Raw genomic sequence first — 23902 nt, forward strand, 5'->3', positions numbered from 1 at the left:
GATGCAGCCCCAGGCAACCTACTCTAGCTGACCCTGCTTCGAGCAAGGGTTTGAACCAGATAATTTCCAGCAGTCACCAACCTCATCCACACCACAGTTCCACATTGCTCTGTCAATTGTTAGAAGCATGAAAGAACTTCAGGTTAATCAAAGTATCAAAAAAAGTGAAAGGCAAGATTCTTCTCTGCTATCTTGCCGGAGAAAGAAATCATTAACACACTGTACCTAAACGCAGTGAACCACAACAGCACCATTTCCATAGGAATGCAGACCAGGTAGGAGCGATGTTTATATTGATTATAAAACAATCTGTACATAAAACTGTCTTTAGTCATCAACAGACAAAGATTATTTGTAACATTCAGACAAAGCTGCAAACATCTGTAAGCTTTAGATTCTTTGATCTTTCTACTTCAGTTTGGTCATAGACCAACACTCTTCAGAAATTCACTGTCCATGGAAACTCCACACCTCTCAGTTCCCACTTTGCAATGGAGAGTGGAATCTCTCTGCTTTTACTTGTGCTGTGTTTAGGTGTCAGCGAGGGAACTCTTGGCCTCTACATACTCCAGTGCTGCTGTCTTAACAGCCATGACAGTTTCTGTTGTACCATATTTCTTTTCATAATCCAGGTAGCGCTTAAAGAAGAATTTCATCTTCTTTGGTGCTAAGTTCAGGTGTATGACCCTCTCAAAGATGTCCCTGCAAGAAACCGAAGTGATTCAGATTGCTATGTTGGTGACAGCACTCAACACAAGCCCTGTACATTGAGCAAAGCACAGAAACTCATAGGAGACACATCCTAATGCCTCAAGAAAGAGGTTCATGAGAACTGGTGATAGCCTCAAAGCAGAAGCCTTCTTCATTAGACAGTTTACACAAAGATCCAGCCATTGTATTCGACCCAACGTTCATGAAATGCCTGCAGCTGGATCTACAGTGTGAGAAGCTGAACTTCCTTTTGTCATCTTAGCAAAAAAGAGACCATTCTCCTTAGTTTCACGCTACAAGAGATAAAAGGGCTGAACCTTACTGAAAGCCCTCTAGTTTTTGCTCTGCAGGTCACTCCTTACTATTAATTACTAACTGCCATGCAGATCTCCTTGGAGTCTTCCCAGACCTGGGGAGGACAAGCTTTTGCTATTTTCTTTCTCTATGAGATACAAATTTTCCTTTGCTCTGGGAGGCCCTTGGCAGTACCACTTGTGCTCTCTTCAGGTGTTACCCTAAGCACTATACTGTCCTTTTTCCCAGCCACCTACAGCACAACTCACCGTACTTCCTTCTGGCTGCCTTGTTTGATCATGATGTCCATGTAGATGGACCAGATATCTGTTCGCTTTGGGTAGCTGTTGAGGGTGCTCTCAAAAAGGGCCTTGGCATGTTCTGGGTCACCAAAACGGAATTCCAACTGTGCAAACCTTGAAATGACATCCACATCTGGAACAAGTAATGACATGTTAGGGGATCACAGCAGCCCTCTTTCCTATGAAGGGACACAAATTGAGTTATAATTACACAGAAATGGCAAGCACAGAGACAGCATCATCTCTGTTCAGAGATGAGTGTAAAGTGATTCTGGTCCAAGGTGGAGGGTCAGAGTGAAGGAGCTGCAATTTAACTTTTGTTTGTTTTACAACAGGCTTTACTATTGTTATCTAGGCTGAAATTTCCCCTCCCCTTACAGTCAAGGAAAGCAGATTCAACACTATCTGGCTGCAGTTTTCACTTATTATAATCACTGCCACATGCAGACACATGCAGAAGGCAGCCCATCTACTGGAGACCTATAAATGCATAGTGCAAGTGATGATTGGCAACGAGTGCTTACGTTCTTTGGTGGGCAGAGCCTTGAGAGCACGCTCCAAAAGCCTGTGTGTAGCTTCGGTCTGGCCTTGCTTCAAGAGGAAAGAGGCATACTTCAGCCACACTGATTTTTCCTGACGGAAACGCCTCAGCATTGTGTGATACAATTCTTCTGCTTGCTGGAATGGCAAAGTTGGGTTAGATCACACGGATTCATAACAGAGCCCTATAGCTCATTAAACCCTCGCTCATGAAACTCTTGTTCCTGGCCCAGGTGTCTCTGAACATTTGTGAGAAGTAAGTACCAATAGTTCTTCGTCTGATGCCAACAACAACTATTAATCCCAGCTAGGAACAGGACAGGGCTAACATCAGAGAACCAGAAGCTTACACAGCCAGGGCTGGTGGTTTGCTGACATGACAGAACAGGATAGTTGCCCGGGAAGTGCTTGCACAATCTCACCTTGTACTTCTCAGAACTGGCATAGATATCACACAGATGCTGGAAGACTTTCAGAGGTTCATTGTACTGAACAGCTCTCTCAAAGACCTTCATCAGTGTCTCCTCAGTGCCATACATGTTCTCCAAGTTTAGAAGAGCAACCCAGACATTCAGCTTCTCTTGTTCTTCCCTTAAAGCAGATACGAACAAGAACATACAGCCTTTTATCAGCCTACATCAGCTTTTTGCAAGCCACCCGAAGACTTGCTGACTTGCATCACGTTATCAAGACAAGTGAAAAACTACTCTTAGAATAAGCACAGCAGTTGTTTCATCCTACAACTTTTGATCGCTGTTGTTTGTAACTAAAAACCACAAGGATGATTCAAGAAAACACAATGAATTTCACCATGTTGTGGAGATGCTTTAATACCCGAGGGTGTAGCCCTATGGAATGGGTAATGCGAATTTCACAGTTTATTTCATTACTTCATTTATGGACATCACAAACAGCATTACACTTTTCCAAACCCTTCCAACTGCTCAGAGGTACGTCTGTGTACTCAGTGATACCCTGGGGAGCTACTGTACCCACAAGCTGCAGCAATCCAGCTGCAGGCCAAGCGTAGTGACTCACATCATACCTTCAAAGGGCCAGCCGACAATTGCTACCATTTAATTCCTCTGAGCTCACTGAAACAGAGCTTCCCACTTCACATGCACACAACACACTGATGGCGCTACCAGAGTTCTTCTTCCAGCACCATTAATGTGCCACTAATTATTCTGTGCGGCAAAGAAAGGCAAAGCTCCACTATTACCTGAAACAGATTGTTTTAAGTGCTCTCTCTGCCACAGCTCTGGCCTTCTCAATCTCAGTAGCCTGGAGGTGGAAAGCCATATACTGCAGCCAGAGGATGGAGCTGTTGGGACTACTCAGCACCAGACGGTCAAAATCATCTGCTGATTGGGGCTGACGACTCGGGTCCATCAGGGCTGCCTCTAATTTGCATAGCTCTTTCTCCTTCTTCTGCTTCTCCAGCTCCTTCTCCTTCTTTGTTTGTTTCTTTTGATGAAGGATTAGGAAAGAATAGATACTGTATGTCAGAATAGGCAGGCCCAGCTAAAGCACAGCCAGACCCCAATACTCCAAGGCTAGGCAGGTTTCTCAAGAAAAGGGGCCAATTTTTTCAGGGAGGAGGAGAACGACACCCTTACCCTCCACACAAACATAGTTCATAGCTCCAAAAAAAGAAGAGCTACATTAAATCTGATTTCTTTTAATGAAATACATCAAGGGCTGAAAGCGCTTCATTAGCCTTGCATCCCAACTGCAGGATCCACACTTTCACATCCACCCTTGCTTTTCTTCTTTAACCTCAACCCCTCAGGCTGGCATTCGCCACCATCTTCCACTCTAAAGATCCAGGACACATGGGGAGAAATTGTGCAAGTCTGGGGTATGTTGCTGGATCACCAGGGTGACTCAGGTCTAAACTAGAAATAAACGACAGCATAGTTCTCAGTACAAGGCAACTACGCCTTAGGCAAAGTATTTGCCATTTGTAGCCTCTGAAGAGGTAAGTTTCGAGGGACAGGAAATCCTGAAGAGTAAATATGAAAGCATTTTTGAGCTTGTTTCCAATTTTGCTGGATTGCTTATACTGAAACAGCCTCCTTAAAAAAAAAAAAAAAAATCTTAATCACAGTATAAAGAAGCATTTTTTTGTATTCTAAGAGGGCTGTAATTTGACAACATTTTCCATCTCCAGGCTTTCCTCTAAATTTAGAGCAATATTATAAAAAAAAAAAAAAAAAGATGAAATCCAGAACAAGTATTTAAACTTCATTAAAGTGTTCGATCGTAACTTTTTTTTTTTTTTTTTTTACATGTCTATGTGAGAATCCCTATTTCTCTTCTCCGCTTCAGAGATTACCTGCTGCTAAACCCAGCACTTGGTGTAGTTAAGAAATTTCTGTATTAGTCACCAGAGATCATCCTTTGGGTTAAGAGGCTTTGCTCCCAGACAATCAGACATGCAAGTATCAAGACAACACGTGATGGCCGCCATGTGGCGCCTCCTGTGCAGGTGATACCAGCACACAGTACCTTAGATTGCAGATTTTCCTCCTCCTCCTCACTCTCTGAGCTCTCTTCCTTCTGATTCAGTACAGGCACTTCCACTGCATTTATGTCCTCATCCCAGGTGAAGCCTGTGGAAACTTGCAGCCTGGGAAATTCACCACATTTCTTTATCTGCTTGGAGGAAAACAGAGCACATTCTAGGTTTTAATCTTAAGATTTTACACTGAAATCAGAGACAGATGCTGGTTGTTTGGTAGGCCTACTGTGACGGCCTACCATTGGCTTCTCCCACTTGCAAACAGCTCACCAGAAAAACATTGCTGTGGTCACATTTGCTGTAAATCAAACCCAGTACACATCTTGCACCATTCACAGCTGACAAACTGTGCCCTTGTATCTCTGGCAATGACAGTCACTGTCATCCCAGTTAGAACTGATATATCACCATAGAGCTGCAAAGTTGTTTCCAATTCATGTACTCCTTCCAACTTCTCACCTTAGATTTCTCCTCAGCTGCCTCTCCCTCCTGGTCACCATCCTCTTCTTCCCGATAATACACTTCAATTCCACTGTCATTTTCATCTGCTGGAGAAAGCTTCCTTTTTTTTGGCTTTGCTTCCTGTAACGGAGGAAATGAGCACATGGTGAACAAAGACAGCTGGAGTCTTATAGACAATGGTCTTATAGACAATTCTGAAGCCACAGTAATGAGTCTGGCGGCAGAGAAAGGACAGTGCCCTGGCACAACTTCCCCCACTGTGCTCTCATATAATGGAAACAAATGAATAAAATCATGCTCACCTACATCTGTTGGCAAAATCAATATTACAGCTCACACAAGCAACATAGATGAGCTGCTTATTCAGTAAACTCCAGTAAACTCCAAACTTTAAGTTTCTCATCTTTACAGATCTCCAATGAAATTTAATAATTTTTTTCCCCTACTTGAATTCCCGACCCCAGAGGATCTTCAGTCATCATCTGGGCCAAACAAGTCCTTTAGCATATCCTGAGCAATCACATCCATACCTGCTCACTCTCAGAATTCACTCTTCTCTGTTTTCTCTTCCTCTTAACCTTTTCCTTCTTCTCCTTGTTATCTTCTTCTCTTTTCTCTTCCTCTGCACCATAGCGTGGTAAGCCTAGGGATTCAGGCAGGACGCTTGGCATCTCAGTGTCCTCAGGCAGGAGAGAGAGCTCAACATGATTTTCGTTTTTATTTACACTTCAGAGCGTTGCCAGGAGCAATGAGAGAGAAGAAAATAATCATAAAAACATTTAAGATGACTGCAATTATCTGAGCTACTCCCAATAATCTTCTGACATTTTACTGTCCCTCCTTCTATTCCCACTTCCTACCTCATCTCCCTCCTACTAATTAAGAGCCCCTTTTCAAGAATCTTGGACTTACTCAAGGACCTTGGCAGTGAGCAGCTTTCCCTCTGGCAGGTATTTCTCATATAAGGAGTGTTTCTGTACAAAGTAAGGGGAAACATTCTGGAACAGAATTCGGCCCAGAAGAGAAGCAGACAAGCTGAGAAGAAGAAAACACGTAAATAAATGGTCAATAACAGAAGAGAAAAAGCAAAATGATTCTATCTGTAGAACCACAAGTTCTGTATAGTATCACTCAAGTTTTCCATATTTCAATTTCACAGGCTCAGGAATGTAGCAATAAATTTAATCTCAGAAATCAGAATGTCATTTTGCAACATAAAACTACATCTGACACCCCCTTAAAGACTCCAGAACCGTACATACAGAGTTTGCCAAGACCCCCCACTTCCCAGTATATTTTTATTTTGCTGCTCACCCAAAGAATACACCTGACGGAGTAACTGATTTGACATAGCCTCTCAATAGCTGGCCCTTTTTAACATCCTTAATACTTGTTATTTCAGCGTCCTCCACTTTGCTGCTGTTCTTGGGGTTTAATCTAGAAGAAAAGAGAGGTAAGAAAGTAAAGCACTCATTCATTTGAGAGTACCACATTCTGCTCTAGGTATTAAGCAAAGAAATCGGCATTAAGAACAGCTAGTATGTTCTGGAAAACATACCAGAGAAACATCTTTCACTTAATTCAAATGCACTAATTGGCTCACTGCATCTTTGCCAAGTTACACATAGCATTAGAGAACAGATGTGGTGCTGTAGATAGAGTCAAACAGAACAAATTTGGGGCACCACAATTTAAATAGGATATAAAACTGTAACAGAATGTCCAAAGGAGGGCAACAAAGATAATGAAGGGTCTACAGGGCAGGATGTATGAGGAGCACCCAGGTCAGTTGGTTTGTTCAACTTCCTTATGGGGGGAGCAGAGGAGCAGGCACTGATCTCTGCTCTCTGGTGACAGGAACAGAACCGAAAGGAATGGTATGAAGCTGGGCCAAGAGAGGTCAGGCTGGGAGCAGAGAAAGGCTCCTCACTCAGAGGTGGTCAGGCACCAGAACAGGCTCTTCAGGGCAGCAGTCACAGCACCAAGCTGACAGCAGCACTGTTTGGACAACATTCAAGGACACAGAATTTGAATTTTGGGAGGTCTGATGTGGAGCCAGAAGCTGGATGCAATAATCCTTGTGGGCCACTTCCATCTCAGGATATTCTGCAATTCTATGAACAGATCAGCATGGCTTACTCTGACACTAAAAAAAAATGTAAAATGCAAAATGCTGTCTGAAGTTTTGTGCAAGAATGGCCGTGGTTGTTTTTTTGGTTTTTTTTTTCCTCTTCTGCTTTGTTTTCAAGATAGTTCATTCCAACACAGTTTGCATATTTTTGTTGTACAGAGAAGACAACACAAGAGACTCAGCTTTTAAAGAAGGCATTTAGCACACTCTGTTCTTTACCTGAAATGGTTAAAATGCAGCAGAACACTGAAAGTAACATATTTTGAATTGCAAATTCCAGGAAGGAACTTTTTCTTTCTTCCTAAACAAAAATAGTTGTCAAATCAAATCTATAAACAGTGAGAAATAAAAATGCCACCTGAACACTTTTTATCAGCTCTACATTAAATGTCAGACACTGCAGCCTTGTTGATATACAGGAAACAAGACTCATCCTTTACAGAAAATAAATAAATCTAGCTCTTGTCTTCTGAACACTTCACAATGAACTATACAAAGCAACAGTAACTGGATTTCACATCTTTTTTTTCCTCACTGGTAGGAGACAGTTTGAAGGGAAGAGACCAACCTGGACTGCCGAAGAGATAACTGGATTTTGCCATTCTCATTGGAGAGGATGTAACATCTGCATAGGAGAATGAAGGGAGGAAACAAAGGGATTATTTTTTACCCTTAAATAAAGGCACACACGGAAACAGATATTTTCACCAGTACAATGAAGCTCCAGATGGAAAAAAACACTCTGTCCCTTAGAGTAGTCATTGCCTAACACAAAGCAGCATGACAGAAAAGTTCATGACACTGTCTGAAGGGCATTTTGAAACAAGTCTATTTGCTGTACCTAGTCTCTATTAGACGCATAAAAGAACTGACGATTGTTACAGCTGAATTACTTGACTTGTTTCACCCTCCAGCATTCCCAACAAGTTTGTGCAGTAGAGAAAGGCAATTACTCAAACATTACAAATTAAAGGCAACTGGTTTGCCAAATAGCACACAGAACTATACCAGAGCTGGGATAACTGATCTCCCTCAACCTCATCATCAGCTTAACTAGAAGATTATCTTCTCTCAAATGACAGTCCAAGAAGGCAATCAAAAGGGGCTTTCTCATTCCTGAAAAGTGATGTTTCAGCCAAACACATATGAGGTTATAGCCTTCTCTTCTAAACAGACAACCCAAAAAGCAAGCATTACATCTTAGTTGAACCTTACAGATCTATCATCATCTTATGGTAGTGAAAAAACTGTCACCAGATAGGAATATATTTCTAAGCCCTGTTGCTCGAAAAACAAAGAATAACAAAAGTTACTGACCTGACAACTTTGCCAATTTTGAAGTCACTCAGAGGACTCTCTGTGTATTTATCGCTTAGGTGAAAGACACTGACTTTGCCAGTCTTCCCACCTGGCAGAGTGATGGTCAAACCAATGTGAGGAATCATTTTTGCTACCACACCTACAGTGTTGGTACCTGGTTCCAGTGACTGAATTCCTGGAAAGGGCAAAGGAAGGAAAAGTCCTCATAATACTCTAAAAGCATGTAACAAAAGTAACAGGGCTACTGAGCCAGTGAGGCTGGTTTTAGTTGCATAGGTCACACACCAAACCCACTAGCTTCTGGCAAGGTGCAGTCTGTGCTCTCTCAGTCTACAGCAACAAGCTCGTCATGAGAGCAGAGATGAGATCCTTAACTGCACAGTTACAACATTCAGAATAACTTAAAGATATTGGCAGATGTACCACCTCATTTTTGTGGTCAGAAGGGAATATATTCATATGTGCTTCAGATAGGATTTCTGTCTGAGACAGTAGGTAAGCAGTTCCTTAAAGATTTGACACCTCTCGCCTTGCACACTGCTGCATCTGGGCCAGGGTCCAAGGGGTTAGCTCCATTTTACAAGGATCTACAGCTCAGCTCTCAAGTGTAATAGCTTCCTTCACTGAGGAGGTCAGTGAAGGTCCAATTCTGAGGAAAGCATTACATTTACTTGTGTCCTGTTGTTAAGGCTCCACTATACCTGTGAGTGACAAGAAGAGGTTTGTTTCGGTGGCATCTGTTCCAGTCACTGTAGCAGATAACGCCTGGCCATTTTTGAAGTTCTTTTCTGGATGTTTTAAGACCTGAAAGGGAAGACAGATCTCCACCTATTATCAGAAAAGAAGCTTTGCACAGCATTGACTTGTGTACACTCCTACGAAGCTTTAAAGTTTTCAAAGGCATCTTTGATGCGTTCCCATGACAGATAGCTCAGCTTTCCCCCAGTGGCTCAGTAAACCCAGACTGAATGAGCTTCAGGCATCGTACTCATCACTGAGGGGTAGTTATGCCTGAAGGGCATGTCACTGCACTGAGTTCACATGGATGTCAAAAGTGTCAATGGCAGTCACCTGCAGACATACAAAGAAGAAAATTGTGTAGCTTATCTGTAATAGCCTCTTACCTTGGTGTTCAGAGACAGCAGCAGACGAGGAACTCTTCCTCGAATCTCAGGGGTCACTTCTACCTCCAGCCAGTTTTTCAGGATATTATACTGAAAAGACAGTAAACAGCCAAAAACAGCATGAGACCTTTGGTGAATGACATCCCTTCTTCAGTGGGCTTACTAATTTTCAAGGCTAGAAAGGAATACTTAAGCCTTGGCGCCTGCATCAAACAAAAACGGTTATTTCAGATCCATTCTTAATGCTGCTGTGATTCACGTGCAAGCACACACAAAGGATCAGCAGTGAGCATACTTAGTGCTGGTGGCATAAATAATTTATCAAAGGCTGTTTTGCTAGATCGCAGGTAAGGAAGCATCTGCTGGCAACAAACCAGCATGTTTAAGACCACCAGTCAACTCAATTCTCTCAAATATAGAAAAGTGCACCTTCTCTCTAGTCATAAGACACTATGCTTTGCAAGGGCCACTCTCGTGGTCAATTAAGAGTCTGGTAGTGTCAGTTTGTTCATAGGTTTAAGCTAAAGCCTCTGGGGTTACCTCCACCTGCTGTCTCCTCCTAGCACACTTCTTAGGAAGATTCTGACCTCACCTTCCTCACAAAACAGGTGACTGTCTGTCCAACGTTGTAGGGTCCAAGTTTCTCACGGGTGTCATCTCTCACTGTTTCAACTTTCCTTTCTATTTCACTGTTCACAAATAAAGAAAGAGGATACTGGTTAGGAGGTTTGGTCCTAGCAATGCAGATAGGAATTAGAAACCCAAGAAACTGTGGCAAGTTAATGTTAGTGTGACAATTTCTTTGGGCTTAAGAGGGGAAATCTTTTCAATATGATGGGACATACCACTATTCAGACTGGCAGCACAAGGACATTAAAAGGGCATGGTGTGCATTTCACAGCATACAGTTAACAGATCTAAGTTAGGGTGAAAAAATGAGCAAGATGTTATGCTATACTGTGCGTAAAGCTCCTTACTACTGAATGGGTGAGCTCATTACCAAAAGGAATGTAACAATACAGGGAAGCTACATGGATACAAGGTCTGGAAAGGGTGTATAGACAATACAAAGACCAACACTTACCTTGGTCGAATGCTGAGCTCTGGAACAGACCGTGTGAAGTGTGGATGGGTGATGGGCAGGTACCTAAAGAATACAAATAGGATCAAAGTTTCTCATCACTTCACCACACCCCAGTCACCCGTACTCCCTCCTGCACTGCTGAAAAACAACTGTAAGCTCCTTAAAACTATAAAGGCCTTTCTCTTTTAGCCGTCCTAGTACTATTTCAGTGGCAATTTAGGTACCCAAAGTATTTAAGCAAATTTAATCTCTGGAACCAAGTTCTGCTTGCATTTAAGGTTTCTGTTGGACCTTAAAAGATTAGACATCCTTCTTGCAATCTACGCTCAAGACAAATCCAGTGACAGAGGTAGAAAGAGTTGATGCACTGCAACATGGGTCTGAGATAGAATATAACTGCAGATTTCCTGAGGTTCTCCACTACTCCAGAAAGGATAGCCACAACAGCATCTGGTAACAAAGAGAACAGCCTAGACCATTTGAATTAAAGCCATTATTTGACCTTTCACATTCCCCTAATGTCAGTGATATTAGGTGCTTATTTTCCCACCTGTGAGTGTTCACATCTCTGCCTCCAATGACCCGGGCAGTCACCTTCTGTCCAGCTTTCAAAGTGTACGTTGGAAAAGAGTGTATGGGCACTTCATCCAGAATCTGGGATGCATGGATTGAACCCGTCAATTTGTCATCAATAGCAACTGTGACGTGGGTTGGTTTGACAGATTTAACAGTACCAGTAACAATATCACCCAGGGAAAGAGAGTGTTTCACAGCAGCAGCAAGCGTCTCCTCTAAGGCTGTCTCAGACTCTTTCCGGTCCCTTACAAAAACATTCTTCTTCGTTGGGTCTTGTACTGCTAACACAACTCCAAGATCGTTTGCCTTCACCATTTTTAAGGTTGCATAGATTCTCTGTCCCACCTTCATTTTTTCTGAGTCAAAGCGGAAGGTATCATTGAAGTGAGAGGCTATGGGGACAGCTGCCAGCCAGCCTGAGTCCAACAGAGACACGATGGCAAACTCTTCTGCGATGTGCTGCACGATGGCAGGGTGCTGGGAGTTCTTTGTGAGCCGCTAAACAGAAATGGAGATAATGACATCCCTTGCTGAGATTTTGATTCCCTTTACTCGATCTCCTGCAGCTCTAAAGGAAGGAAAAGGCCTCCCCCCACTCAAAATTCATTATTCCCTTACGGTGGGACACAGGAACAGAAACATTAAAACTGAACACCTACTTGCTTGGCTCTTTTTTTTAAGAGTTCTTCTCGAAGAGAAACATGCACCTTGGATGCGATGGCATCCACATGAAGAACCAGTCCCTTTGCTTTCTCACCAGGAACGACTTTTTTGCCTACAAACAAGAACAAAGAGGTTGTCTCCTGATGACAGTAAAGAACTTTGAGTAACTTAGCTTGTGGCACATGGCAGGCAGGAAGGGTCACCTGTACCATCAATGAATATACAGATGATATAGTATATTCGAGAGCTTGGCTTATGTAATTACCATACTAGAGCAGAAAAGGACAGTCACCCTATCCTGGGCTCACATAGGAAACTCCGGTGGAGTGGATCTCCACAAGAGATCCTCCCCCACTGGCAGTCAGTTCTTAAATGGGTCTAGGAGAGGTGGAGTCAGGCTCTACCCCTTCCTGCAGCACAGGTGAATTGCCTTCATCTGTGCTCCCGTGGCTGACTCATTGCTCGCCTCGGGTGATCAATCAGAGGTTCAGGCCGTGATTCAGCAGCCCCATACAGTCACCTCTGGATCAAGTTTAACTCGTAAAAACTGCAGTGATAAAAAGACTACTTAGCTGCTAGTTGTAACTAAGTTACTCAAGCGAGATAGCAGAAAGGTAAACTAAACTTTGAGTTGTCCCTGCTCTGGTTAGATCCCTACCAGGTTGATTCCTCTCCTGAATAACTAATTTCAAGATGGAGGCTTCATACTACATGAGTGAAACCCAAAGCAAGCAAAGAAAGGACCCCTACCTCCCAAGTGGTAGCGAGTAGCTGTTACAGTCCAGCCTCTGACACAGCTGCCACTGAAGAGTGCTGAGCCGTCCTCTGTCACATCCTGCACAACCAGCTGCAGCTCCTTCCCAGGCACCAGCTCACAAAAGCTCTGGGCCAAGCCAGACTCCTCTAGAAAAAGACAAGAAATATTGGCAAGTTAATTTCTTAATAAAATATTTTCACATTTCCTTAGAATAGCACAAACAAACATTTATATCCATTTATATCCTCCACAGCAGAAAACACAGTTTAGGTTCCTGGATCTGTAAAGTAAGTACAAGTAAATACAAACATGTAAATTCTATGATCTAAAGAAAGCAGAAAATTTCATGACATTAAGGATCTGATAACTCCAGAAAAAAAAAAAAAAATACAAGTTTAGTCACTGTTTTGCTTCGCTGTACATTGCAGCCATTCACCCAGGCACACAGAAAAACTCCTTCAGGACTTCCACGAGTCAGTTCTTCCAAGAGTCATTTTTCCATTAAAAAAAAAAGAAAAAGAAGAAGAAGAAAAAAAAGAAAAACTACATGCTTACAACTCTGTTTAAACATGAGAAAAGTTTCAGAGCTTGGCACAATATTCGTATATCCATAAGCCCTGTGAAGTTTAACATCTGATTACTGAGCACAGAAATTGGGTCAGTATGCTAAGGATCTTATAATGAAAGAGCATGCAGTGCAAAAAATTAACCACTGCCAGATTCAAAGAAAACAGACAACTATTTGTATGATACAACTGTGAAATCAGTGCTACTAGATGCCCCAGTTCCTTTACATTCAGACTGATTCATAAATCAATTACAAATTTTCGCACTAAAAAAAAAAAAAGAAACATCCCCAGTGCTGGAAAAAGGCTTTGGTCCACAGAGAATCCAATCTCACCCTGGCCTGTTTCATTTTCACCTTCACAGAGTCTTTTGAGACACCCATCTACTGGTTCCACTGCATCTTCATTACTCTTCAGGTATAGTGGCCTTAAGGTTCATCTACTTATACCCTCACTTTTCAAGTTTCAACTCCAAATCAATGTAAGAAACCTAGCAGACTCAAGTGAAAAGAGATTCTTGGTCCTGTTACAGCTCTAATTCCAGCTGGAATACAGCTCCTCTTAAAAGCCAAATCTCTGCTTGAACTTCTTTCATTACAAAAAAAAGTTTTCTTTTTTGTTCATCTGAAGACCTTTTTTTTAAGATAAGATCCTCTTTGGCAGAACATATGCAATCTTTTACCTCTTCTCCTCAACAAGTTCTTGATTTCCTCCATCTCCTTGAAGTATTGATTCAGCAGTGAAAAGCTCTCTGCAGCTGAATCACCAGAGCTGCACTCCGACACCTTCAGATTGAGGAGCACACGCTGCTTCTCCTCATCAATGCTCATCACCTTTGCAATTACAGTCTGTCCCACCACAAAGTGGTCCTTGGTGTCTGTCACAAACTTGTCACTCATGCTCTGTGCAGAGGAAACAAAGTGGCAAGGATTATTGGACACAGCTGCTAACTGCCAGACATTGGCAGTGCTTTTCAAGAGAAGGGTTTCAGTTAAGACTTAATGAAAATACCAAGTGAAATTAGCCAAATTAACAAAAAGCTGTCAATTAAAATGAATTATTGAAGTTACTTGAAATCTCTGATTGAATAATGTCCTTTACTTCATTTGGCAAGTGAATTAAAATGCAAACATAAGGGCAGCATTTACCACACTGTGAGGAAGCTGTCCAAACACAGGACCCCCAGTCCGACTGCTCCCTCCAGCCTTGCTTAAAAACTGTGTTTCAGCCTTTCCTGATGATTACACCCATGCTGTTTTCTGAAGTCAAGTGAATGCACGACTTACTACTTTAGGTGCCAGTCCTGTCACACCAAAGGGGAACTCCACAAACACTCCGAAGGGCATAACCTTCCTCACATAACCAGTCAGCAGCACCCCAGGCTGGATTTCAGAGAAACTCCTCACAACTTGCTCTTCCTGTACAGCAGACATCACTGCAGACTTCCTGCACAAGATCTGAATAGACAGTTAGGAAAAACAGGAAGATGAATAAAAGGAGCCCGATGCCAGTCTCTCGATGCTGCTAGTCACTGAGCTACAGCATTTTTTACACACTAAGCAGTACAGAAGCCCAAATTCCTGCAATTTCAGTTGTCATATTGATCTCCCTACACTAAAATTTAACAAACGCTATCTCTTAAGTTACTCAGCATTAATGATGCATGCTTGGTCCAGCTGAATTGAAGACTTCCTAATATTTAAGTTCCTCCTTTTGGTATAAAAACTGCAACATTTTTTCCAAGGTTACGAGAAGATTAACACTGATTTCCAGAAGCTGATCGGGAAGCTCAGCAATTTCACAACCAAATCCTCATCTCAATGGGATTCTAACAGCAGCAGAGCATCACTCAACCAGCAAATTATAGTAGCTCTCTGAAGCATCAATAGGCACTTCTGCTTCAACAGATTAACTAGCAAATATTTTGTTTGTTGCAGATACTCCAGATTTTTAACAGATTTTTTTTTTCTTGTCCTCCATCACCATCATTTGATTTGTTGAAATAACAAAGGATACAATACGGTCCCCCTTGTCACTCAGGCACATAACTCTGGGCAAGACATCTCCCTCTTGAAGGCAATGCCACAGGAGCTTAGAGTTAGCAACGAAGTCAGAGAGGTGCACTTTAGGAAGCCAGGCTATCACATCATCTCCATCTTCTAAGATAGAAACCTCGAGCCCATTCTCATTCTTCTTCAAGATTTTCACATCAACCATCTGAAAAGAGAAGAAATAGAGTGATATAAAAACTGAAGTGCCTTTGAAGTATGCACAGGGTACGAAATGCTGGTTTTTGACAAGGCCTCCCAGCCATGCAATCTCACATCAATAGGACTGAGCCTCAGAAGCATGCCAGCTCTGATGGTAAAACAAAAGCAATTCCCAGTTCCCAGCAAAATCAAAGACTACAGAGACTCTCTTGGTTATCACTTTCTGTCTGAAGGGTGAAGGGAATCATTTTATCACAATTTAAAAACAACAACTGTAACGTTCCTGCAACAGTAACATCCATAGGGTGTTGGAAGCTGTTCGTTCCACAATACAACAGGCAAGCATTTAAGAAACATTTCTCTGAAGTGCAAAATCAGCTGCTTTTGGAGTGAACATTAACAGCACCCAGAAGAAAAAGAACTTCATCAAGGAGCAAAAGTATTATTTGGCACCTCCTAGAAGACTGTCCTGTGTTTCCTTTATCCAGACCTTGTTTTTGATCTGACTGCAAAATAAGAAATGCATACTTAACGCTGGTTCCCGACCTCCAGCAGCTTTTCTTTGAAGCACAGTTGCTCAAAGTGATTACAGATTTTTTTTAGAGAACACTTAGAGACAAAAAAAGGAATAGTCATTGAATTCAATACCTCTCCTATTTGATATTTCACTTCCTGTTTCTTCTTTGGAGTACACTCAGTTCTGCCTTCAGGAACAGGCCTGCTTGATAACCTGAAGGACAGCAAGAGTCTTCCCTGCTGGGGCTCACATTTTAAGACCATTACTTTAACAACCTATAGCAAAAACAAAACAAAAACAAATAAGGAAACCACACACCTTGGGAAAAAGAAAAAGCTATGTGAGATAGTCAAAGAAGAGCTGTTTCTTTTTCATGCTCTTTTTAAATAGATGAGGCTAACTACTACCCAAACAGAAAGGTGAACACCTCTTGGTGTACTTGGTTTCTCCAAGAAAAAACTCAAACCAAAGCCAACTCACAATTGCAGATTTCTCTTTTGTATTCATTCACACAAGGCTTGACATAAGTAAATTAATTACCTGGCCATCATGGAAGACTTTATCTGGACAAGATATGGGCTCTGAGCTCAGCTCATTCTTGGGTACCAGACCTTTGACATCATTGTAGAACTTCACAATGCAGCCAAATTCCCTTGCACACACCACAAAGCCATGTGTGATCAGACCTGGTTCTGCATCTTCATAACTGGAGAGGACTGGAAGCTTTGATTGCACAAGAGTTTTCTTTAAAGTAAGGAATAGCTTCTTTTCTGCAGGATTGCACTCTAATACCTACAAAAGCAGAGTAAAACAAGGTTCAAAAAGCATTCTGCCGTTCTCCAACCAACACAGTAGCTAAGTAGTCAGAATGAAATACAGCCATTTAAAGCAGCTGGAGGTCCTTTCAAGCAGCTCTCACCCGACATCTGACTTCATCTCCTACATTGTACTTCTTCTCAGGCTGCTTCAGGATCACATCAGCAAGATGCATGGATGGCACAAGCCCTTTAATTCCATCAGCAACTTTCACATGCATCCCAATGGGTTTCAGAGACACTACTTTGCCCTAGAGACCAAAAGAGAGAAAATGATCAGTAAATTCAGCATGAAAAGTAGGCTACGCACAGGTAAGAAGCAATTTGGACACTGCACCACATACTATTACAAAATTTGACAAGCTACATAGAACGAAATCTTAGTCTAACCCACACCAAATTAATACACATTTTACATATTGCATAATGCTGTTTTACAACCTAAACAGTCTACTTCTCTAGAATTCCTATCAACTCTGGTAAACTGGAACTATTTCCAGAGATACAACCAACACACCACGACACAAACGTAAGAATGACTGTGATTGCCTTGCCACCATTAACAAAAAGCTGAACAAAACAGAGAAAGATGAGTATCACACTTTGATATTGAAGTCCTTAGTTTTTCTTCTTACTCTACCTACCACAAATCTGGATCAGAAATTGAATGAATATACACATTAAGCAGAAAGAAAAATGTACACTATCTAGATAATTTCTCTAAGTATAACTGCTGCATAGCATCAGTGCTTCAGGAGCTCACCTGCATGACATCCCCCGTGTGAATATCTTGGTATCGCAGGAAACGAGCTTCAATAATTTGACTAGGAAAGAGAGAGAACAAGAGGTGACCTGTCAGGCAACTTAAAAAAAAAAAAAGAAAGAAAAAAAGCCAGGATAAGAAGAAACAATATCCTTTTCACTCTCCTTTTCACTTTCTCCAAAGTATCCTTTATACCACACATACCCAACACTCTACATCACCAAAGTTTTGTGCTTTACCCAAGTGACCCACCTTGCAAGACAGCACTCTGGATAAAGGTCAGGGAGGTTCACCAGCTTCCATTCCTGGTGACAACCACCAGGCATGGCTGCATGGAAAGAGAACCCATAACCTGCACTGCCTAAAGCCACAGATAGAAATACTAAGAGGGAGAAGCAAAATGGGCTGGGACTTGGAAGACCAAGGTTCAGTTTCTTGTTCAGTTACTGTCTTCTGACATGATCACAACAGAAGTCATTTAATCTCTCTGGGCTATAGCCCACCATATATATACATGTATATATATATGTATGTGTATGCTATATATACATATATGTATATATATATGTATGTATGTGTATGTTCCTACAGTTAGGATAAGAGCAATGTGATATCTACACAACCTGACATGATACAATACAGATAAAAGCTAAAAACCTCAAATGGCAAGTTCCAGTTCCACAAAACTCTCCACACTGACCAAACCCTTCTGATCCTTCAACCAAATTTACTGGAAGAGTCTGTAAAACTTACTGCTTCAGAGATACTATGCACATCTCATCCATCAGGCTGTAGTCAATGATCCGACACTTATGCTTACATCCAGCCTTGAACGCTGCAGGTTTAAAAGATTTTCTGGTTTTTGATAGATGTTTCAACTAGAAAAACAAATGGGAATTCAGTGTTTAGAAAATGGCAACACTTGTATGGCCCTTAGCTTGAAGTAGTAGCAGCTGACAAAAATCATTCTTCTAACGCACCCTTCAGGCAGCAACTTGTACTAGCTCTTGTGCAACAACTCACTTACATCCCAACCCAAACAGGGGAGGCTGCATTTAGCCAACACCTTCCACATTATCTTGATATTTTTTTTTAATTTGTCTCACAAAGAACACTAAGGTAGGAAATAAAACTTAATCTTAATTTCCTTCCCCAAGAGGCTAAGAGATCTCTGAAGGAGTTCCTTTCACTGCCCCGGTACCTACTCGTGCAAATGCAAGCATGCCATCATCAAGCTCAAAGACAGCACCAAACTGCTTGTAGAAAGCCTTCACTGTAGACTCTTCCACTACGGCCCCCATGCGATCATTGGAGAGCTGGTTTGGGGATCCTCCAGGGTGGAGGAAGGCCTGCCGCAGAGTAAGATGCACCACCTTGGAGGTGGGGTGGGTAGAGAGGATGCAGGCCTTCACCTAGAAGATGATGTTTGTTATCAGTATAACATCACTATACATACCAAACTGAAGGATGTCATATTGCTTGTGGTTTTTAGACATTACGTTTGATGCCTGAACTCTGCTCACATATGAACACTTAACATCTTCTCAGCTTCAACAGTTCCATAGATCAGAGTTTTTGTTGCATTCATTCGTTGTTTATGGCCTAGTCTGGTACCAATGCAATGAGCAGAAGACAACCACAGAACTCATTTGCCACCGTTCACAAGTCTCTCATGCTTTCCAAACAAGTCTTCCATTTACCCCAGGAATGGCTATGCTCTTTACAGCCCTAAAGCAGCTATGATAATAATTCAAATGAAAGATAAGACAGAAAAGATTCCACTGAAAAACACCCTTCCTCAAAATGCTGCTGAAGAAAATAACAGATGTTGTAAGCAACATAATAATTCCAGCCAGGTTTCATCCTCTTACTTACCACTTGATTAGGAGAATAATTTGTGGATTTCTCTGGGTCCACATGCATGAAATCCACAATGCCAGTGAAGGAAGACAGAAAGGTCAGACTGATACCCAGGGGAGCCACCTAGAAGGGTGAAGGAAATTATACGTGAAGATGAAAAAAAAATACTTAAAAAAAATAATTAAGAAGTCAATTGGTTTTCAGAAACAGAGAGCAATTCACACATTTCACAAGAAGTCACCTTGCACTAAACAAGCACATCAAAATAGGCAACTGCTAACAACCCTGTTTTCTACAGTTTTGTAAAAACAACCCTTCAGATTTTCCCCTATGTTGTCCTTACTCTGAGAGTGCTGCAACAATGTTGAATACTTTCCTAGGCATAGACCACAGAAAAAAAATCATCCTGTTCTTCTCCATGGTTTATTGCCATCTCCTGGCCGAAGCCTTTGTACTCACAGTATCAGAAGCATGGCAAAGATCAAACCTTAGGTGAAACCACCGGGAGCACCTTGCTGAAAACAGTGTCTGCTCTTTTCGTGTAACTGAACCCAAACAGAGTTTTCCAGCTTACCAACTACCATGTCCACTTAAACCTTTATCTCTTCAGGAAGGCCCCAAAAAGAATAATGAAAAAGAAAATAACCCACAAACAAAAACACAGCTTACCTTCTGCACTCGAGCTTTTACCACCAGCCCTGGCAGTAGATTAGAGAGTGTCCAGTTCTGTTGCTCTGTTGCAATGGATGCAGAAACCTCTGATCGATCAGCAGACAAATGGACCACTCTTCCCTCATTCTTTACTTCCTCAATGAGGCAGTTCAGGCTCTGCCCTATTTTCAAGTCAGACCCTACAAAGGCAAGCCACAGCATAAATTCCCTTCCAGGAACACTAAGGAGTTCCCTTTTGTAGTTTCCTCCAAAGCTTTTTCAGAGTTCCTTCTATTTTAAGAAGCTAAAAGACCTCACCAAAGTGAGGTCTACAGCCAGCAAGGGTCAGAGGGCTTGGAACAACAACATGGCCTGGCAGAAAACAGGGAACCTAGTGGCTTTTTGCTTATCAGCCACTGCTGTTTTCAACAATTTGCAGACTCCATCATGTCCCAGCGCTCACTGAGGAGCACTAACACCACAGATACAGCGAGCTTCAATCCCTTTCATTCTCCACATCTATTTTAACTTCAGCAGCTCTTACTGTAATACTACATACCTTTCTTGACTGCTTTGATGTAACTTCGGGCTTTCTGATGAGGAAGGAAAGCATGAGCCCCTCTGACTCCAATATCAATGAGGTAGCCATGGTCTTCTACACTAGACACAAATCCAGAGAGCAGCTGTTGGGAGGGAAGCATTGCAATTCAGTAATGTGAAGAAACAGCTGCATCTGCAGAGAATGCACCTCTGAGGAGAGATTTACCACACAAGTACTCACTTGTTTCATGAGGTCAGAGAACAGTTTTGCAGAGCAAAGAACAAACGCAACATTCTTTCTTACTAGATAGCTCACCTGACAATGGGAGTCTGAACTCTATCCTTGTCCAGCTATGTATGTATGTTTGGAGTTAACGGACAAGTAGCATGAAAATAAAAATGGAATGCTCAACTATAGCAGGTGCTCTGACTGCAGACACAAACCTGCAATCATAAAGCTGGAAACACCAAAATTAAACAACCAAGCACCTCTAAGAGATAGGCTGTTAAATAAACAAACTTATGCAGAGAGAAGTAACTGCATAATTTGCTCAAATAAAAAAAATAAATAAATAAAAATCAGGTGAATGGTTTCATGGGTGACAGCCTGTAAGAACATAACCAAAATCCAATATTGCCCTCTCCTCCCAGGTCTACTCCTCTGGAGGCAGCAGCTTCCTGTTCTGTTCTGATAGCATACAAGGACAAACTGAGGAGTTCCACTCATGCACTGCAAGAAGCACCTCAAAAGGCTAGAAAGGCTGTGAACACATACCATGCCTGATGTTAGTGCTGATGCATTCAGACCCCTGTTGACATTTTTAGGGTTGATGGACAACTTGATACTCCGACGTCCATCGGCACTTTTCTCAACACTGGTCACAGCGCATCTGACCAACATCCCTGGAGAGTACAGGTCTGAGAGAGAATTCAAATCCTGCCCAGAAACATGATCAAAAGTAAGGAGGCGTACAAATACAACAACATTAATTCATGCAAGAAGGCCAGAAACAGTTACTGAATGAGTTTTTTGAAATAAAAATCCTATAGGAAAGTCCTCGATCTCTGACAACACTACAATAAAAGGCAGGAAATATCACAAACACCACAATCTCAATATAGAGGCAGAGACATACTGCAAAGTCTGCTAAGCTTTACTTAAATAGAAATACCAGGCAGGACAGAGCCAAGATGTTGCAGCTGAGGACCAAAGTACATCATCAGAGTGAGACACCAACTTCACCACCCTCTTCGACAAAGAAAAACATCACCACTAAGTGGCTAGCATCCAGCACATCGCATATTCCACAACAACTTAGGGAGAGCTGACACTGGATAGACAGAGTAGCAGGTTACTCCATCCTCTTTCTTTCCAAGAAGCTGCATTATCAGGAAACTGAAAATATAGTTTGAAATAGCTGGGCTCAGAGAAAATACACATTAGCACTATGCAGCAGGACTCTGTATGCAGAAACACAACAATATTATAAGGACCACGCTATTCTCTCCAAGCTCTCTGTGAGACACTGGCATCCTCACACCATCTTCCAACCATTTAATTAGCTTCCTCATTTAACTGCCTACAGCCAAGGATCAGTATTTAACTACAGCAGCAAAAAGAAAGCACATATCTATCCAAGTTTAACAGGCTGTCTATGAAGTTCATGCAATATTTAACCAAGGCTACGTTGCTGCAGGCAATCAAACTTCAGCTATCTGTAAGACACCAGAAACTAGGCTCCTAAGCAAGTCTTCAGGTTGATTCTGACTTATTTTCCCCTAGGTCCCAGACAGAAATCACAGCCCTGACCCACAGTCTCACCTCCAGCAGCTCCCCTTGGGTCACTTGCTTGCTCAACAATTCACTGTAGGCGTCACTGATCTGCGTGACTGGAACAAATCCCGTAAGTCCATTGGGCAAGCTGATGACAAGCTCAAAGACAGTTACCTCTTTTATACAACCAAGGAACAGCATCCCCTCACAGAGCTCCTGGGAAAACAGAAAGAACAGCACACAGTGGTTACCTTGGCAAGTCAGTGATAACAGTGTGGTAGACATCCTGAATTCCTGCTGTATGTTACAGGTTTTAATGAGGGAAAACACAAATTTTTTACCAAAGTCAGTAAGGGGGAGACACACAAAATAAAACATTTATCCACAAACCTGAATTGTGAGAGGTTCAACACTAACAGCAATGTCTTTAGCAGGAGCCTTTTTGTCTGCCTTGAATTTTTTCTGCTTCCTATGATCCCCTTCACTCCTTTTTCTTTTCTGTGTTTGTTCTTCATGGTGAATCTGAATTAATTATAAGTAGAGAGGAAAAGAATAAAAGTCGATAACAAGATGAACATCATGTTAAGGCACAACTCAACTGTCAGGAATAAAGTTAGATGAAAACATGAGATTGGAGAAAAAATGAAATAAGCATGTTAATTCCTACAGGCCTTCATGGGAGTCTTTTAAAATATCCCCTTTCAAGCTGAGACCAATCTTTTATAAAATCGTGAATCACGGGAGCAGAGAGAAGCAGTAAAAGCAAACTGCACCATGCTCCATGGAACAGAGGAAGACCAAATTTAGTTTGTCTGCATGCAACAACTCTAGTGGAACAATGCAAGTATCTCAGCACCAGATGCTTGTACAACATCTTCTGGTAATTTTCACTGCACTTCCCTGACATTCCATTCAACATGCATCAGATAGCTGGGATCTTTAAGAGATCAGTAGCAAGGACGATGCCAGCAGTTATCTCTTCACAGAAGTCTTTTCTAGAGGTTACTATAGAGGTAAGGGACAGGAAGAATTTTAGGTCATATTCTGACAGTGAATGGAACTCTTGACATACATCAAACAAGTTATCCTGCTCAAACTTTGGTTTTGTTTTTTTTCCTGTTGTCTCTGTGGGCTTCTTCTGGATTCCCCCTCGAGGAAAGTTTTCTTCTATGGATGCCATACCCGCGCTTCTATAGAGCAAATGACAAAACAGAAGTTAAACATGCAGCTGTTAGACTTGTTTCTTGTTAGATCTGACACTGAAAAGGTGTAAGACTGCATTATCCAAGAAACTACGAAAAAAATCCAGATAGCTGCTTCCCAGGCGGTCAGTGAGGAAAAACAAAAAATTCACAACGTATCTGACGTTTCACTACGCTGAAGCATTACAAGGGCCATCTAAACACGTGCCTTATCGCTAATTAATCACATTTAAAGCCGTCTGTCAAATACCGAACGCCTCTTTACCTACGGAAGCGTACAATGAAAGTCCAGCGAGGCGCGGTAAGCAGCAAACACCTTCCGCAGCCACTGACACAGACCGCACCGCTCAGCCGACAGAGACCCGGACTCCCCACCCCAGGCCCGGCCTCAAAGCTACCACTCGCACCGCTCCAAACCTCACGTGCGCCGCTTTCCGCGCGCCCCCGGAAGCGGTACTCCAGGAGGTCAAAGGTCAAAGGGCGGGCGGAAGCGGCGAGCCGTCCTCTAGGCCGGGA

At 42.1% G+C, this 23902-nt stretch overlaps 1 protein-coding gene across 5 annotated transcripts; it reads right to left on the reverse strand.

Moving 5' to 3' along the window:
- Positions 1 to 259: 259 nt before the first annotated feature.
- PDCD11 (programmed cell death 11) lies at positions 260 to 23844 on the reverse strand. 5 transcript variants are annotated; one of them, XM_042818552.1, is made up of 36 exons: positions 23804 to 23844; positions 23257 to 23374; positions 22575 to 22706; positions 22233 to 22400; positions 21186 to 21347; positions 20430 to 20553; positions 19889 to 20070; positions 19235 to 19342; positions 18565 to 18771; positions 18113 to 18237; positions 17360 to 17420; positions 16701 to 16847; positions 16322 to 16573; positions 15913 to 16056; positions 15071 to 15271; positions 14341 to 14511; positions 13737 to 13956; positions 12482 to 12634; positions 11728 to 11843; positions 11043 to 11566; positions 10493 to 10555; positions 10001 to 10097; positions 9409 to 9498; positions 8986 to 9088; positions 8282 to 8459; positions 7533 to 7589; positions 6148 to 6270; positions 5746 to 5868; positions 5364 to 5559; positions 4831 to 4953; positions 4359 to 4505; positions 3070 to 3314; positions 2270 to 2438; positions 1832 to 1985; positions 1275 to 1440; positions 260 to 702 (listed from the first exon to the last, which is right to left on the reverse strand). In XM_042818552.1, exons 2-36 carry the CDS (start codon positions 23362 to 23364, stop codon positions 531 to 533), a joined length of 5511 nt encoding a protein of 1836 aa, XP_042674486.1. In that variant the 5' UTR covers positions 23365 to 23374; positions 23804 to 23844; the 3' UTR covers positions 260 to 530. The 5 variants fall into 5 exon arrangements, with proteins under 5 accessions (XP_042674486.1, XP_042674484.1, XP_042674483.1 ...); XM_042818550.1 differs by having other exon boundaries at positions 23666 to 23837; XM_042818549.1 differs by having other exon boundaries at positions 23656 to 23837.
- Positions 23845 to 23902: the final 58 nt, after the last annotated feature.

The sequence above is a fragment of the Centrocercus urophasianus genome, unplaced genomic scaffold (assembly GCF_019232065.1).
Source record: "Centrocercus urophasianus isolate 14NV4802_14NV808 unplaced genomic scaffold, USGS_Curo_1.0 seq_17, whole genome shotgun sequence".
In the NCBI taxonomy this organism is placed as follows: Eukaryota; Metazoa; Chordata; class Aves; order Galliformes; family Phasianidae; genus Centrocercus; species Centrocercus urophasianus.

Bases quoted from the DNA above. Each gene is read 5' to 3' on its own strand.
- PDCD11 (XM_042818552.1), bottom strand. From the start codon at position 23,364: ATGGCATCCATAGAAGAAAACTTTCCTCGAGGGGGAATCCAGAAGAAG. The intron at 16,057-16,321 runs GTAATTAATTTA...TTTTTGCTATAG, and splicing joins AAGTCTTCCATGATGGCCAG to GTTGTTAAAGTAATGGTCTT. The intron at 4,506-4,830 runs GTGAGAAGTTGG...TCCTCCAAGCAG, and splicing joins CAGCTGAGGAGAAATCTAAG to ATAAAGAAATGTGGTGAATT.